This window comes from Hemicordylus capensis, chromosome 1 (genome assembly GCF_027244095.1).
Source record: "Hemicordylus capensis ecotype Gifberg chromosome 1, rHemCap1.1.pri, whole genome shotgun sequence".
NCBI classification, from domain to species: Eukaryota; Metazoa; Chordata; class Lepidosauria; order Squamata; family Cordylidae; genus Hemicordylus; species Hemicordylus capensis.
The window spans coordinates 57861644-57875984 of NC_069657.1; the positions used below are offsets into that span (position 1 = coordinate 57861644).

A 14341-nucleotide genomic window follows, 5' to 3' on the forward strand; every position below is an offset into this window, starting at 1 on the left:
AGAACAGAGTATAATGCTGTGCACAATTCATAAGTGCATATGAGGACCGAAGTTTATGAATGAGTTTGTTTTCTTACAAATTCACTGCAAGGATTTTTCCCTCTGGAAATATATAGCTGCTGTTGGCTCTAATTGTGCAAAATTACACAATTCTATGCACACAAGCAAGTTTCCATGCCTGGATTGTCCATGCTGTGGATTGGTGGCTATATTTTGTTCTGTGCCTATGAAGATTAAAATTACAAATTCAACTGGCTATTTGGTCTAAAACTTCAAAGAATAATTTTCTATCCACAAAAGGGCACTTGACAGCTAACCCGTCTTTATCCTTTTAGTTGATGATGGTGCAGAAGAAAAGGAAACATTGCCAGAGTTTGGAGAAGGCAAAGATACAGGAGGATTGATACCTGGGAAGTCCTTAGTCTTTGCAACACTGGAAATGTGTGTGTGTATTCTTGTAAGACAGTTGCCTCAGCTTAACCCTAAGATAACAGGCAGCCCTGGAATTAGCACTGGAAAACCTCAGTTATCGGAGAATGGAAGCAGACTAGTATCAGCAGCATTGGCTATCCTTGCTGATGTTCCTGCAGTCTGCTCACCAGAAGGTAGGATGCAGTCCCAAGATAGGTTTTCTATGTGGGGAGAAGTGACTTTTTCTTTTGTATTTTCAAGTACATGTTGAGGCAAGATCTTTACAATTTCCCTGTGTCATTTTGCTTGTATTTAGTGGTATTTAGTGCTGAACCAATAGAGAAAGAGTTGGTTCTGATGGTATTCTATTAGCTGCCTAGAATGTAACCCTTTCTCAGTCACAGAAATGGTTTAAGTAGAGCAATGTTGGAGCTGTGAACTATCATGAGATTGCAGGTGCAAGGTTACATGGCTTATGCAATTAGAATTGGCCATATCTCCAATGTTATGGTTATATTATTCTCTCACATTTTCATTTACTTTCCTTTCATTAATCACTCATATCACTTCAATATGTTACAACTATTTAACGTCATTTTCATAGTGCTTATTAGGACTGTGCATGTTAGAAAATTTCAGAATTCTGCTTCGGAATTCCCCGCCCCACCGCAAGGAGGCAGCCACTCATGAGGGCAACTGCCCCAGGTAGAAGGGTGATGGTGGTGGGGGCACTTTAAAAGCCACCCAGCACTGGCATGGGGGAAGATGGGCACTTGCATCGCTCCTTGGGAGTGTCTGGGGAGGGGTGATGGGCAGGAAGCTTGTCACTCTTGTGGGGCAGCTGGAAACCACAGAGATGCCGGGGGTGGGGGTGGGATTTAGTTCCTTGAGAGGCTCAGGAGGAATGACATTCCCCAGTCATCCCTCCTACTTGCCCCGTGAGTGGCTTTCTATCCACAAAAGGGATAGAAAATGGGGGCTGGGGATTTCATGGTGTGGTGGGGCCTGGGAATTTTGAAGCAGAATTCCAGAGTTTTCTGACATGCATCATCCTAGTGCTTATATTACAAGTAAAGATTCCTACTAAGTAGAACATTGGTCCTGAATAATGTTGTTCTAAAATGCCAAATAATGAATATAAGATGTTTCTTTCTTGCTCAATAAGCACCAGAAGACATTTCTTTTTAACAGTGATATCCTTTGTCTTATCCTATAGGAAGCATTGCCGTTCTTCCTACAATCTTGTACCTTATTATTGGAGTCTTCCGAGAAACAGCTGTGAAATTACCCACTGGTCAGTTACCTTTGACAGTAGCTGCATCATTACAAGCTCTAAAAGGAGTGTTGTCTTCTCCCATGGCTCGGGCAGAGAAAAGCCGAACTGCTTGGAATGAATTACTCCGTGGTGCTTTGGTCACTATTCTTGATTTTTGGGATACAGGTAATTGAGGGTGAGGAAGTTGTTTGGGGATGTGAATATACACAGAGTGTTTTCCTCTTATTACGGAGTAATTACTGCAAGCCAGCAGCCACTTATTGGAAGGGCTCCCATGTCAGAGGCTATAATTTCCAGATGAATTTGAGCATTGGCTTTTCTTGATTTGAATACTGCCTGAAGGTAGTGGAGTTGGGGATGGGGACAGATTAGAAATCATCCAACAAGAGCAGAATCCCTCCTGTCATTGGGCATGATCAGGTTTCCATCTCACCCTTGCACCTTTCTGGTTTCTCTCTGGTCCCTAAGCTTTGCAAACTGTTTTGTAATAGGAGGCCTCAGATACTACCTAGCAGCAGCTCATATTGTGGTACAAGACTTGATTTGGTACAAGACAGCCTCAAATGTACATGCTTAATAGCATATAATCTATTTATTAACTTTTTAGTTTATTAAAAACTGTATTGACTCATAGAACTTGGCCTTAATATTTATGCATTCTGATTTTTGAAATGCTTTTATTTCAGAATACACATTTTAAGATTGTTTTATCATTGGTAGATGATGCTCGCCAAGAATTGGATGAAGGAAGTCTACTCACGGCAGTCACAATATTTATTTTGTCTACAAGTCCAGAAGTTACTACAATGGAATGCCTTCAGATATGTTGCATTGAAAAGTTTAAATCAGCACTGGAATCGAAAGATCCTACTGTAAGTGTTGTGAGCTGCTTAAAGTTGTTTAGAAATCTGCCATCATTGCCATATGTATATATTCAGCTCTTTCACTGAACCTAAATAACTGAATTAAGAACTGTTACTCTGACTTACAGTTTGAGGTTTTAAACCAGGTGGCAAGAACTAGTAGACGTGTGTGTGACTATTTATAGCATCATTTAAAAATATCCTGAAATCAATTTGTACACATTTATCACTTTGTCTTCTGAGAAAGCAAGCAACTGTACTTTGATAAGTGGATGAGAAGGCTATCTGTCTAGATTTGTTCTTGCTCTCTATTTTCTATCGCTTAAGACAACACTTAAAGTATTCTGTTCTGTTGGGTGTTTATCCTACATACTCCTTTCCCAACATATTGTTGGTGAGAGTGAGAACCCTTATCAGCCATTTACCTTGCTTCCCTGTACTACATAAATCTGCCAGTCCCAGTAATTTAGACAAGAAATCTGAAATCACCTGGCAAGAACTCCTGAGTTTTGGACCTCCATGAACACCTTTTCACAGTGAATGTTCCACAGGGACTTTGTATAATAAATTTGCTTCATGATTTGAACTTCCTGTGGAGAAGCCAAGAAGTAGGTTTTTGTTTTGTGTTTTCATGCTGAGAAGTTTTACTTTGTACAGACTGCTATGCCTCACCCTTGACTTTGGGTGTAAGGTGTCCTTAGGCTTGGGAGGATGGGTGTCTGGAAAGGTGCTTTCAGAGAAGCAGTTGAAAACAACTGACTGGAATGTGAGCTACTTGGCTTCTGTAGCTCATATACATCTGTGTATTGAAAGAATAGGTGCTGTCAAAACCAACACAAGTTGCAAGAGCAGTTGTTTGCTCAAAAAAGAAACAATATAGAAGGAAAGCAGAATGCTGAACAATTTGCAACTTCTAAGAGTAAGGGGGGAAAGAATACAGGGTGATCATATGTTGGTGTCTGACAAAAGCATCTGTATTTAATTTCTTTCCTGCCCTACATCATCTTCTCTATCCCTCTCCTGCTAGGCCCAACAGTAGATCTTACATAGCTTCTTGCTGCACCAGTACAAAAGAAACCTCCTATCAATGCAAGCCAGCATTGTAACTTTTTTGTAACAGGAAAAGTAAAATTCATCGTTCATAATGATGTACAGCAGATGGAAGTTTTTTGTTAGTCCTAACAAATGCAACATTATGCAATGTTAACATTGCTTTCTGTTTTGTAATTCTAGATTTTTCCAATTCCTTTTTAGGTACAGCTTAAATGCTACCAGCTTCTCCTTACCATTTTTCAATATCCAAATCGAGCTATTTCATATTGTTACATTCATTCATTAGCATCATCAATTGTAGGCAAACTCCAGGAAACGGAGAAAGCTAAACCTGAGAATTCTGCTGAACTTAAAGTTATCCAAGAAGGGATAAAAGTGGTGGCTGCTGTAATAGCTCTTGCTGAGGAGGAGCATCGTAAGTGTCCTTTGTACAGCACAATAGATACTCTTCTAGTTAATTAATCTCAGATTTAAAATGAGTGTTTAAAGAAATTTCAACTGAAAGTTAAACTATCACATGTAAAAGTATAACCAGTCATCATTACATTATTATTAATCTATTTATATCTCTTGACTTAACATTATCTGAAAAGCATTTTCAGAATAACCAGCAACACTGCATCAGTATTCCCTCTAACAGAAAATCCCAGATGCTCTTGACTACAACGCCCAGCATCTTCAGCCAAAGATCACTGCAGCTAGGGATTCTGGGAGCTGTAGTCAACAACATCTGGGATTCCCTCTTACAGGGAGTACTAGCACTGGTCTGCACAATCTGCAGACATGGGGTGAGGAAAAAACTTTTGCACAGAGATCATACTTTTAGATGCTGTGCTATGCAAAGAGGATACCAAACATCTAGCACTTAAATTGTGTGCAAGAAGTAAGTGCCAAACAGGTGGCTAGCCCTGTCATATATGAATCCAGGGGTACCCTTTACCTCAGCACCCAAATGTTTCACATTATTGAAGTTGATAATAGCAACCACTTGATCTGAAGCGTGATCCATTGAATCAATTAGAATGGTTTCTGCGCCTGCACGGAAGCCTCTCCATGTGGAGTTCCACAGCTTGCTCAGCACTTGCACCCCGCCCCACATGATCACGTGGATATTTAAGGTGAGAGGAAGCCCCAGCACTTCAGTTCCTTTGCAACCACCGTGGGAATCGGTTCCTCAGTTTCTGCAGCTCCTCGTTTTGGTTCCTTGCTTATTTGAGAGTTCTTCGTACTTATGTTTGGTATTCCTGACCTTTGGACAGCCTATGGACTAAGATTTAAGCTTTATTGATCTAATTGTGATGACGGATTGGGTGGATACTTTGGCAATTGACCTTGGACTGGCTTACTGGACTACTTTTGTGAGTAGTGGACGAATTTTGTTGAAAGATTGGACAGGTAGTTTGTAGGGGTGTGCACGGAACCGCCACACTGCGGTCCGGCACTGGGGTGGGGGGTTGCTTTAAGAGCAGCGGGAGGGTTTACTTACCCCTCCCGCCGCTTTCCGCTGTGGCACCGTAATTAATAGTGTAATTGGGGCGGCAGGATAGCTCCCTGCCGCTCCTTCCCCGCTGCGGCTTGGCAAAGCTCCCAGTAATGCTTTGCGTGCGCGCACGTTGTGCGTGCGCTTCATGTCACTGACGTGCGCGCACGCAAAGCATTACTGGGAGCTTTGCCAAGCCGCAGCGGGGAAGGGGCGGCAGGGAGCTATCCTGCCACCCCAATTACACTACTAATTACGGTACCACAGCGGAAAGCGGCGGGAGGGGTAAGTAAACCCTCCCGCCGCTCTTAAAGCGACCCCCCACCCCCAATCCAGACCACCCAGGTCCGGACCGGTCCGGACTTATCCCTAGTACCCAGAATGTTGGGGGCAATATGCTAAATCATTGTAAACCGCTTAGAGAGCTCCGGCTATAGAGCGGTATATAAATGTAAGTGCTATTGCTATTGCTAGTAGTTTGGTCACGAATATGGAAAGGGAATGGATACTGCTGAACAGATTGAAAAATGGACATTTAAACGTTGCGCAAAATGCAAGGCTAAATTGCCCTCCCAAGATGGCCATGATTTATGCCTTTTGTGTTTAGGAGAGACCCATAACACTTTGGTGTGTAAAATTTGCCAGTCATCTTCGAAGCAAACGCAGCGCAGTTGTGAACTCCGCTTGACAACTGCTATCTATGGTGATGTACTGGCTGCCCCCAGTACCTTAAAGGAGGGAACGACTCCTTCTTCTGAGAACAATGGCTTGAGGGCTGTGGCTTTGACCCAGTCTAAACCCTCGTTGCCCACCTTCAGAACTCCAAAGGCCTCAAATAGGCAGGGAGAAAAAATGGGGGAGGCCTCGGGGCACACAAAAAGAAGCTAAAATGATTGATATCGAGATCGACTCCTTCACCAACTTCAGCTCAGGATGTTGTCTTTGTGTCGGTATCTAGACGTCCAACACTGACAGTACCGCTGCTGACCCCAACGATGTCAATGTTGGGCTCGATACCGACAAAACATAATGCACCAATGCCATCTTCGACATTGGACAGTAATCGACACTGAGGGTGACAGAATGCACTCCACCCTTGACATTGACAAGGGGACACTTGACGCCGGCCTGCACTGACGTCGACACAGATGTCGACATCGAGGAAGCAAGCGACGGCATCTAAACTATCGATGCCTAACCCACAGGGCCCGTTGATACAGAAGGAGTCGATATAGAGAACGCAGTCTCTATCTCCTTCAGTGACTCCGATAAGATCACCTTCGACACTGAGGGATAACGAGCCAGCTTCAAGTTTATTCAAACTTCAGTGACTCCTCAATTCCAATCGCCGCTGACTTACGAGATCGAGGAAGTTGACCCTTCAGGTATTGAAGGAGCGGCTTTAGACCCTGGCACTTTTGACGATGTTGGACTCGAATACGACTTACCCCATCCACCTTTTAAAGGTTTTCCTCATTCGGAGGATGGTGAGACTTCAACTTTAACCAAAGGTCCGACTGCTGTTCCCTCGGAGCATCAAACACCTAACACGTTAACTGCGGCGCAACTATATACTGTGTCCCTGTGGCACACTTGTGGATTCACCCATACCATATCTCCGCCAAGGCAGACTGCTTTAATGGGCCAAACCTCCCTGGGGTTGGGGTATGACTATGAGGAAAACAGAGCCTGACAGCCAAGGGGATTGGATGTCGGTGTCCCCAAGCTAGTCCGTACGCCTTACCAATCCAAACTTTGGCTGAAGGAGATGCACCTCTTGTGGTGCCTGTCTGGAAGGTGAAGACAGTGGCAGCATCTACACAGATGCTACACCTACTGCTTACTAAACACAAGAAAAACAAGTAGTCTCATTAGCAGTTCAAACAGATGACTTGCCCTTGCCCTTGCCATCCCCAAGTAGAGTTTCTTCTCCGCACTCTTCCCCAGCGGATCTGTCAGAGGGAAATCACCATGGATCTTCGGAATTTGAGTCAGATCGGAAACTACTGACCCGGATCCTTCACCCGATGTAGCCACACCTTCACATGTATCCCCCATGGAAGAACTGAAGGCGTATCACTCTCATCTTGGAGAAATGGCTGCAGCATTGGGTCTAGACTTGGAATCACAGCTCCCGACGATCCCATTTATAATTTTATGGCCAGATCTATCACAGCACAACCAGTGGCCTTGCAACTCTTACCAATTATTTCAAAGGCTGCACAAAGTGCTTGCGAGGTTCCGCACACCTCCACTCCGACCTCCAAAAGGCTAGAGAGTGTCTATAGGGTACAAGAACAAGACAGTACTTACCTAATTAAACATCCTGTACCCAACTCTCTAGTTATAGGCTGTGCAACATCCTCAGGATCCAGGAGACGTCACATGACCCATGCGGACAAAGAAAGGAGGAAGTTAGATGTATTAGGCAGAAAGATATATTCTATTGTGTGCCTTTCAGTTAAAATAGCCAATTATTCTGCATGCATGGCTAAGTACAATTACTGCCTGTGGAAAAGTTTGGAACAAGAACTGGACACACTTGCCCCAAATGAAAGCTTGCTTTAAAAAGACGCTACAAAAGGCAGGCGACTTAACATGCCAACTACTTAGTACCGCAAAACACCTAGTGGAATCAGAGTCCAGAGCCATGAGCGCGTCTATCACACTAAGACGGCGTGCTTAGTTATGATCTGCAGCTCTGCAAGTAGACATGAAGGAGAAGATAGGATTACCATTTGATAGGAAAGGCCTATTCTCTGAACAAACAGATGCAACTATGGAAAAACTAAAGAAACCAAAATTTACGGCTAAGACATTCACTTCTTCCTCTGCATCAGCTGCACATGCATCAAAGTCAAAACCATACAGCTGTCCTCTGTCAACTTATAGACAAGACCGCAGGGGTTATAGAAGGACATATCAGCCTTTCACCAAGCGATATTACCCGCAGAAGAATAAAAGCAATCTAGGTCAATGTAACAAATAGGGAGAGGCCCCAAAACAGTGTCTTTGAGACAGTAGACAGCCCATCACACTCTCTAACATCAATGGACAATTCGTTTTTATCACCCTTCCAGAACACCAAAGGGCAACATGTGGCGGCCAGCAACATCATCCATCAGGCTCTGTTAGCCAATAACACCATCAGACTGGCAAGCCATGCTCAAGCATGGTACCACATAACATCAGACCAATGGGTGTTGGAAATTGTCACGTCAGGCTACACGATAGAGTTCAAGGCTCGCCCACATTCCAGAAGCCTGCGCTTCACTAGTGCTACTCCTGCCCTACATCAAAAAGTCCAAGAACTGCTACACAAAAAAGCAATAGTCCGTGTGCGATGGGCTCAGAGGTGGGAAGGCTTTTACTCCCGCCATTTTCAGATTCCCAAGAAGGATGGGGAGATCTGACCAATAATGGACATCTCAACAAATCTCATGTCCCGGGCGTGGGAGGGGGGAGTTTGCTCTGGGCTCCTCTGGAGCCCGAGCCATGCCCTTGTGCGCGTGACGTCACGTGCATGGGCACATTTGGAGGAGGTCGCTGAGCGGGGCTGGACCAGGCTGCCACTCGGCTGGCTCCGCGCCTGATGGGTTGACAACGTTGCAGGACATCCTACTACTTCTACACCAGGAGACATCTCAACAAATACGTCCTTGTGAAGAAGTATTGGTTGCAGAGGTGGAGCCACCATTGGGCCAATGGGTTCAAACAACCCAGGCTGCCAATGGAAAAGGTCATCAACGCCCCATTGTTTGGGCTCCAGAGGAGCCCAGAGCCAACTCCCCCCACCCATGCCCGGACCACCGAGAGCCCGGGCGAACTCTGTGCCAGTTATTTCAGGCAGCGCCAACTGCTGGATAGGACATTTCCCCCTTCCTCTTCCTCTCTGGAGGAAGAGGAAAGGGAAAATGTCCTATCAGGCAGCTGACACTGCCTGAAATGGCGAGCTGAGAACTCATTCTGGCTCTTGGTAGCCCAGGCCACACCCCCTTTGTGTGTGATGTCACATGCAAAGGGGCCATGGCCTGGTCTGCTGAGAGCCGGAAGGAGTTCTCAGCTCATTTCAGGCAGCGTCGACTACCTGATAGGATTTTTTCTCCTCCTCTTCCTCCAGAGAGGGAGAGGAAGGGGAAAACATCCTATCGGGCAGTCGGCGCTGCCTGAAATAACTGACGCAGAGTTTGCCCGGGCTCTCGGCGGCCTGGGCATGGGGGGGGGGAGTTTACTCTGGGCTCCTCCGGAGCCTGAGCCATGCCCCTGTGTGCATGACATCATGGGCATGGGCACATTTGGAGGGGGTTGCCGAGTGGGGCTGGACCAGGCTGCCGCTTGGCTAGCTCCGTGCCTGATTGATTGACAACGTTGCAGGACATCCTACCACTTCTACACCAGGAGCAGTGGCTTGCGACGTTAGACTTAAAAAATGCCTACTTCCACATAGGAATTCGACCATCCTACCAAAAATTCCTCAGGTTCACAGAGGGGACTTCAATCTACCAATATCAAGTTCTTCCATTCAGCCTCTGCACTGTCCCGCGTGTATTCACCAAATGCATGACAGTAGTGATGGCACGTCTAAGAACAAGAGGTTTGAAGATATATCTGTATCTAGATGATTGGCTCCTGATGTCAGGAGACAGAGAAGAGTTACTTTCGCAGATACAATACTTGTTGGGCCTTCTCTGGGACCTCGAAATACAGGTCAACTGGAAAAATATCTCATCTGAATCCAGTAATTAATATATTCTACAGAGGGGCTGTACTGGATATCCAAACAGGAAGGGCATTCTTGCCAGAAGAGAGATACCAGGTCACTACGGAACAATTTCTGGCCAATCCAAACCAGTGGGCGAGGCAAGTACAATGCCTACTAGGCCTATTGGCCTCATGCAAAATGACAGTGCACTATACTCATCAAAAAATGAGGAAGATGCAATTATGGTTCCTATCTACCTTCCACCTGAAAGACAGCTCCCAAAAGAAGCTGACCATACCTCCACAGAGCCTTCAGTCTTTGAGCTGGTGGATTCAGAGGGACAACCTGTTAAGGGGGGTCTCTTTTCAACTGCAGACCCCATCTGTCTGGGTGACTACGGATGCCTCACTCAAGTGCTGGGGCGGCCACTGCAATGCTAAAGTTACTCAAGGCCAGTGGGCATGGAGACAGAGTCAATTCCATATAAACTTCCTGGAACTATTAGCAGGTTTTCAGGCCATGAAAGCGTTTCTTCTGATGCTCGGAGGTAGAGTGGTACAGCTGCAGTTGGACAACACTACTGCAATTGCCTACCTGAACAGGCAGGTGGGGACGGTGTCCAGATCTCTGTGTGCATTGAGCATACAGATTTGGCACTGGTGCATCAAGAACAGCATCACCCCATTAGCCATTCACTTAAAGGGACAGAGAATGTCCTAGCCGATATTCTGAGTTAGTTTACCACAGAAGAACAGCACAAATGTGTCATGGCTCAGATCTCTGAGTCAGAAGAGTCAGAGGAGGAACAGGGAGACTCAGTTGAGAGTGCAGAGTGCAGGCTCAGAGGCACAGCAGCAGGATTTGGCTGGGAGAACAGACTGGAGCTGGGCTGGAACAGCATAATACAGAGGAGTCTGGGCAGCTGACAGACATGAGGGCTGAAGAGGCTGATCAGGAGGAAGCTGGAATTTCACCTGTGTTCAGAAGGCATCTCAAGAGAAAGGCTCAGTGGGAGACACGCAGGCGCAATATATCACAGGAGAGGAAATAGAAGTGCTGAGTCAGGAAAGCCTGACTGACTGCCAGTTATCTTGAGCCCTATATTAACCAGACTGTTATTGGCACAGATTGCTGTTAGCAACTTTCATTTACCGCAGACCGTGTTCCTACTTAGTATTCTTCAACCTTTTGTGTTCTAGCCTGCCTTGTTCTGTTCATTTCCTTGCTCTGCTGCCCCTTGTTCTGTTCATTCCTTGCTCTGTTGTTTTTCAGTTATTAATCAGTTATCGTAGAGGGGGGCACCTAGTTTAGTTCAAGGGTCTTTATTTTGTTTCCTACTATTTTGCTTTGTGAGTCTTTTCTCGCTTTCATTCGTGCAGCTTCGCTGCTACTCTTATTTCCAGACTTTCTGTTTAACTCACAGAAGTAGAGCTGAAGGGGTTGTAAATCCTGTCGGGTTAGCCAAGCCAACAGATTTATGACAGAATGGGAATTGAATGACACTTACCTGCTGCCTATTTTCAGGCTCTGGGACTTCCCCAAAATAGACTTATTCGCAACTGCGCACAATACCAAATGCAAACAGTACTGCTCAAGGGCCGGCCACGACCCGCAGTCATTAGGAGATACGTTCCAGATGGACTGGTCACAACACCTAACCTACATGTACCCCTCACTACCTCTAGTGGGGAGGGTAGTGGCACAGATTCTAACTTTCCAAGTAAAATGTATCCTGATCACTCCATGGTGGCCTCGGCAACCATGGTTTCTGCATCTACTCAGACTGTTGGCAGACATGTACAAAAGGCTTCCACAATGTCAAGATCTCCTGACTCAGGAAAACAGACAAGTACTGCACCCAGAGAGGTGCCCACTCTACAGCTTACAGCATGGAGGATTGGCTACTGAATAAAATATTACTGAATTAGAGAAAGGCTTCCACCAGGAAGTACTATGCAAGCAAGTGGAAAAGATTCACTTGCTACGCTGTCAAGAAAAGCTTCCGGTCTCTTAAGGCTACTGTCTGGCAGATCCTGCTGTAGCTTACCACATTGAAGACCTCACAGCTTTCGAATGTCTCCATAAAGGTCCACTTAGCAGAGATTTCAGCAAAATATTCAGGGTGGGATGGGAAGATGGTATTCTCCCACCCCAGCTACAAAGGTTTTCCACTTGTATTCTCCAGTACGACAGCCACTGGAACAGTGGAGTATTTCTCTAGTTCTATCAGAGCTAAAAGAGGCACCTTTTGAACCCATGAGGACTGCTAGTCTAAAGCTGACTTTCCTGAAAACCGCCTTCTTGGTAGCTATTACCATGGGCCGCAGGGTGAGTGAACTTACGGCTCTGAGGATGGATGTACCTTATACTCACTTCTACCTGGATAAAGTGCTGCTGTGTCCAGACATTACTTTCCTTCCAAAGATTGTGACAGATTTTCACATAAACCAGGATATCATGCTGCCTACCTTCTTTGATTCCCTTTCTCTGGAAAAGGCCCCACACTCCTTGGATGTCCGGGGGACTCTTTTGTTCTACCTATCAAAGACAAAAGCAATCAGAAAGTTTAAAAAAACTACTCATATCTTACAAGGGAAAAACAATGGGACAAGCCTTGTCTAGACAGAGACTGTCCCACTGGCTTGTAGAGTCAATCTTAATGATGTATCACCTGCAAAAGGTGTCGCTGCCTAAGTCTATCAGGGCACATTCAACTAGAGCTTATAGTGCCTCTGCAGCTCATCTATCTGGCATATCCTTTCAGGACATTTCTAGGGCTGCCATCTGGTCCTCTGAACAGCCCTTTGTGAGACATTATGCCATTGATGCGTTCTGCAGTGGGTGTGAATTTTGGGAGAGGTGTTCTCAAAAGGGTGTTACAGTAACACTACTGCTACCTCCTCCTAAAAGGAGCTAACTAAACACCTATTCTAATGGATTCAACAGATCACACTCCAGATAAACAGGTTGCTCAACTGGAACTGATGATCTGGTAGTGATCCGTTGACATTTATTAGACCCTCCTGAACTTCTCCTCCGCAGTAGTGTTCAAGTCTACATAGTAGAACTTATCTAATGCTCCAAAGATGCTTGACTGCTCCAGCAGTCTCCATGGAACTGAAGTGCTGGTGCTTACTCCCGCCTTAAATAGCCATGTGGTCACGTGGGGCGCAAGCACCGAGAGGAGCTGTGGAACTCCACACCAAGAGGCTTCCTCTCAGGCGCAGAACCCTTCCGTGCAGGTGCAGAACTATTCTAATGGATGTCAAGAGATCACTACCAGATTATCAGTTACAGGTTAGCAACCTGTTTTTCAATAGAGAAGATCCTAAAACGTGCAAAAGTTGCTGTTGCAAAGATTTCTGGGTTGGGACCCAATAGCTGCTGTAGGGATGTCCACAGAACCGGTTCTTTTACAGACCTCCAAACTGGTTTGAATGTCTAGTGGTTCCAAGTTGGGGGGGGTTACATTTAAGGACTGGGGAGGGTGCTCTTAACCCACCCACCCCCACATTTTCCCTGCCGGCGCAGTCATTAAAATCAGTCTCGCGGGGTGGCAGCATATCTCCTTGCCGCCATGGTACGTTGTGGACTGGAAGTGTTCACTGCAATGTGCGCATGTGCAGTGGAAATGTCTGGCTACTTCTGGTTCGCAGTATACCAGGATGGCAAGGAGATACGCTGCCGCCCTACAGGACTGATTTAAATGACAGCATGGGGGGGGGGCAGGTAAGAGCACCCTCCTCGGTCCTTAAAGGTATCCCCTGCCACCTTTGAGCCAGCAGTGCCAGTTCCGTAGAAATAATGCAGTTATTCCAATACGTGTGGCTTTTTAAACGTTTATCAGTTAATTAAAAATGACTTGGCACTTACATGGATACATAATTGGAAGTATGATTTTGAAAAATGCAGAGCTGACCTTTTATTTATTGCATTATTTATATACTGATTTTTCTGTGGGTCTTTTTTTTTTAAAAAACAACATACCAAAGCAATTAAAATTATATACAGGAGAATCTCTATATTTGTGGGGGTTCTGTTCCGGGCTGCAGCCACGGATATGGAAACCGCAAATATCGAGTTATGGGATCCTATAGGATTGCAGGGGTTAGGTTTCTGATCAGCTGAAACATGGTTGAATTTCGCAGGGGGGGCTTCTTATCGTGCTCTGCTGCTCCCCCTGAGTCATGTTGTGCCCCCAAATTGGCTGAAAATTGGCATTTCTTTCCTTTTTTAAAAACTTTAACAAAGATGGGAGCCATTTTGTAGCTTCGTTGAAGAAAATGGCAGCCAGAAATGATCTCCGTGGTCATTTCCGGCTACCTCCGACCCACGGATACGCGAGGTTGGCATGTTTCGCCCCTTGCCCACATATGCCAAGGTTGGGTGTTTCTTTCCAGACTGTGGATATCCAAATCTGCTGAGATGGAATCTGCAGATAATGAGGTCCACCTGTATCCTTATAACTTTCTCTTCCCAACTCTAGAATTTGGGAGTCAGGGTGCCATTAAGAAGTGATCAAAAGTTAAGGTGAGAACACAGAAGGGTGTCATGGG

At 45.5% G+C, this 14341-nt stretch overlaps 2 protein-coding genes across 8 annotated transcripts in view; one reads left to right on the forward strand and one right to left on the reverse strand.

Moving 5' to 3' along the window:
• The window catches only part of HEATR5A (HEAT repeat containing 5A), a 119830-nt gene that overhangs the window by 96500 nt on the left and 8989 nt on the right, over window positions 1-14341 (forward strand). For all 7 annotated transcript variants that reach the window (XM_053284331.1, XM_053284336.1, XM_053284337.1 and 4 more), the window contains 4 exons: window positions 336-605; window positions 1628-1852; window positions 2408-2559; window positions 3805-4018. In XM_053284331.1, coding sequence (XP_053140306.1) covers window positions 336-605; window positions 1628-1852; window positions 2408-2559; window positions 3805-4018 — 861 coding nt within the window. The remainder of the gene's footprint in view (window positions 1-335; window positions 606-1627; window positions 1853-2407; window positions 2560-3804; window positions 4019-14341) is intronic.
• Window positions 1-14341, reverse strand: part of LOC128351554 (uncharacterized) — a 67805-nt gene that overhangs the window by 27941 nt on the left and 25523 nt on the right. Inside the window, exon 4 of the mRNA XM_053311252.1 lies at window positions 12254-12323. The gene's annotated coding sequence lies outside the window, so the exon portion shown is untranslated. The remainder of the gene's footprint in view (window positions 1-12253; window positions 12324-14341) is intronic.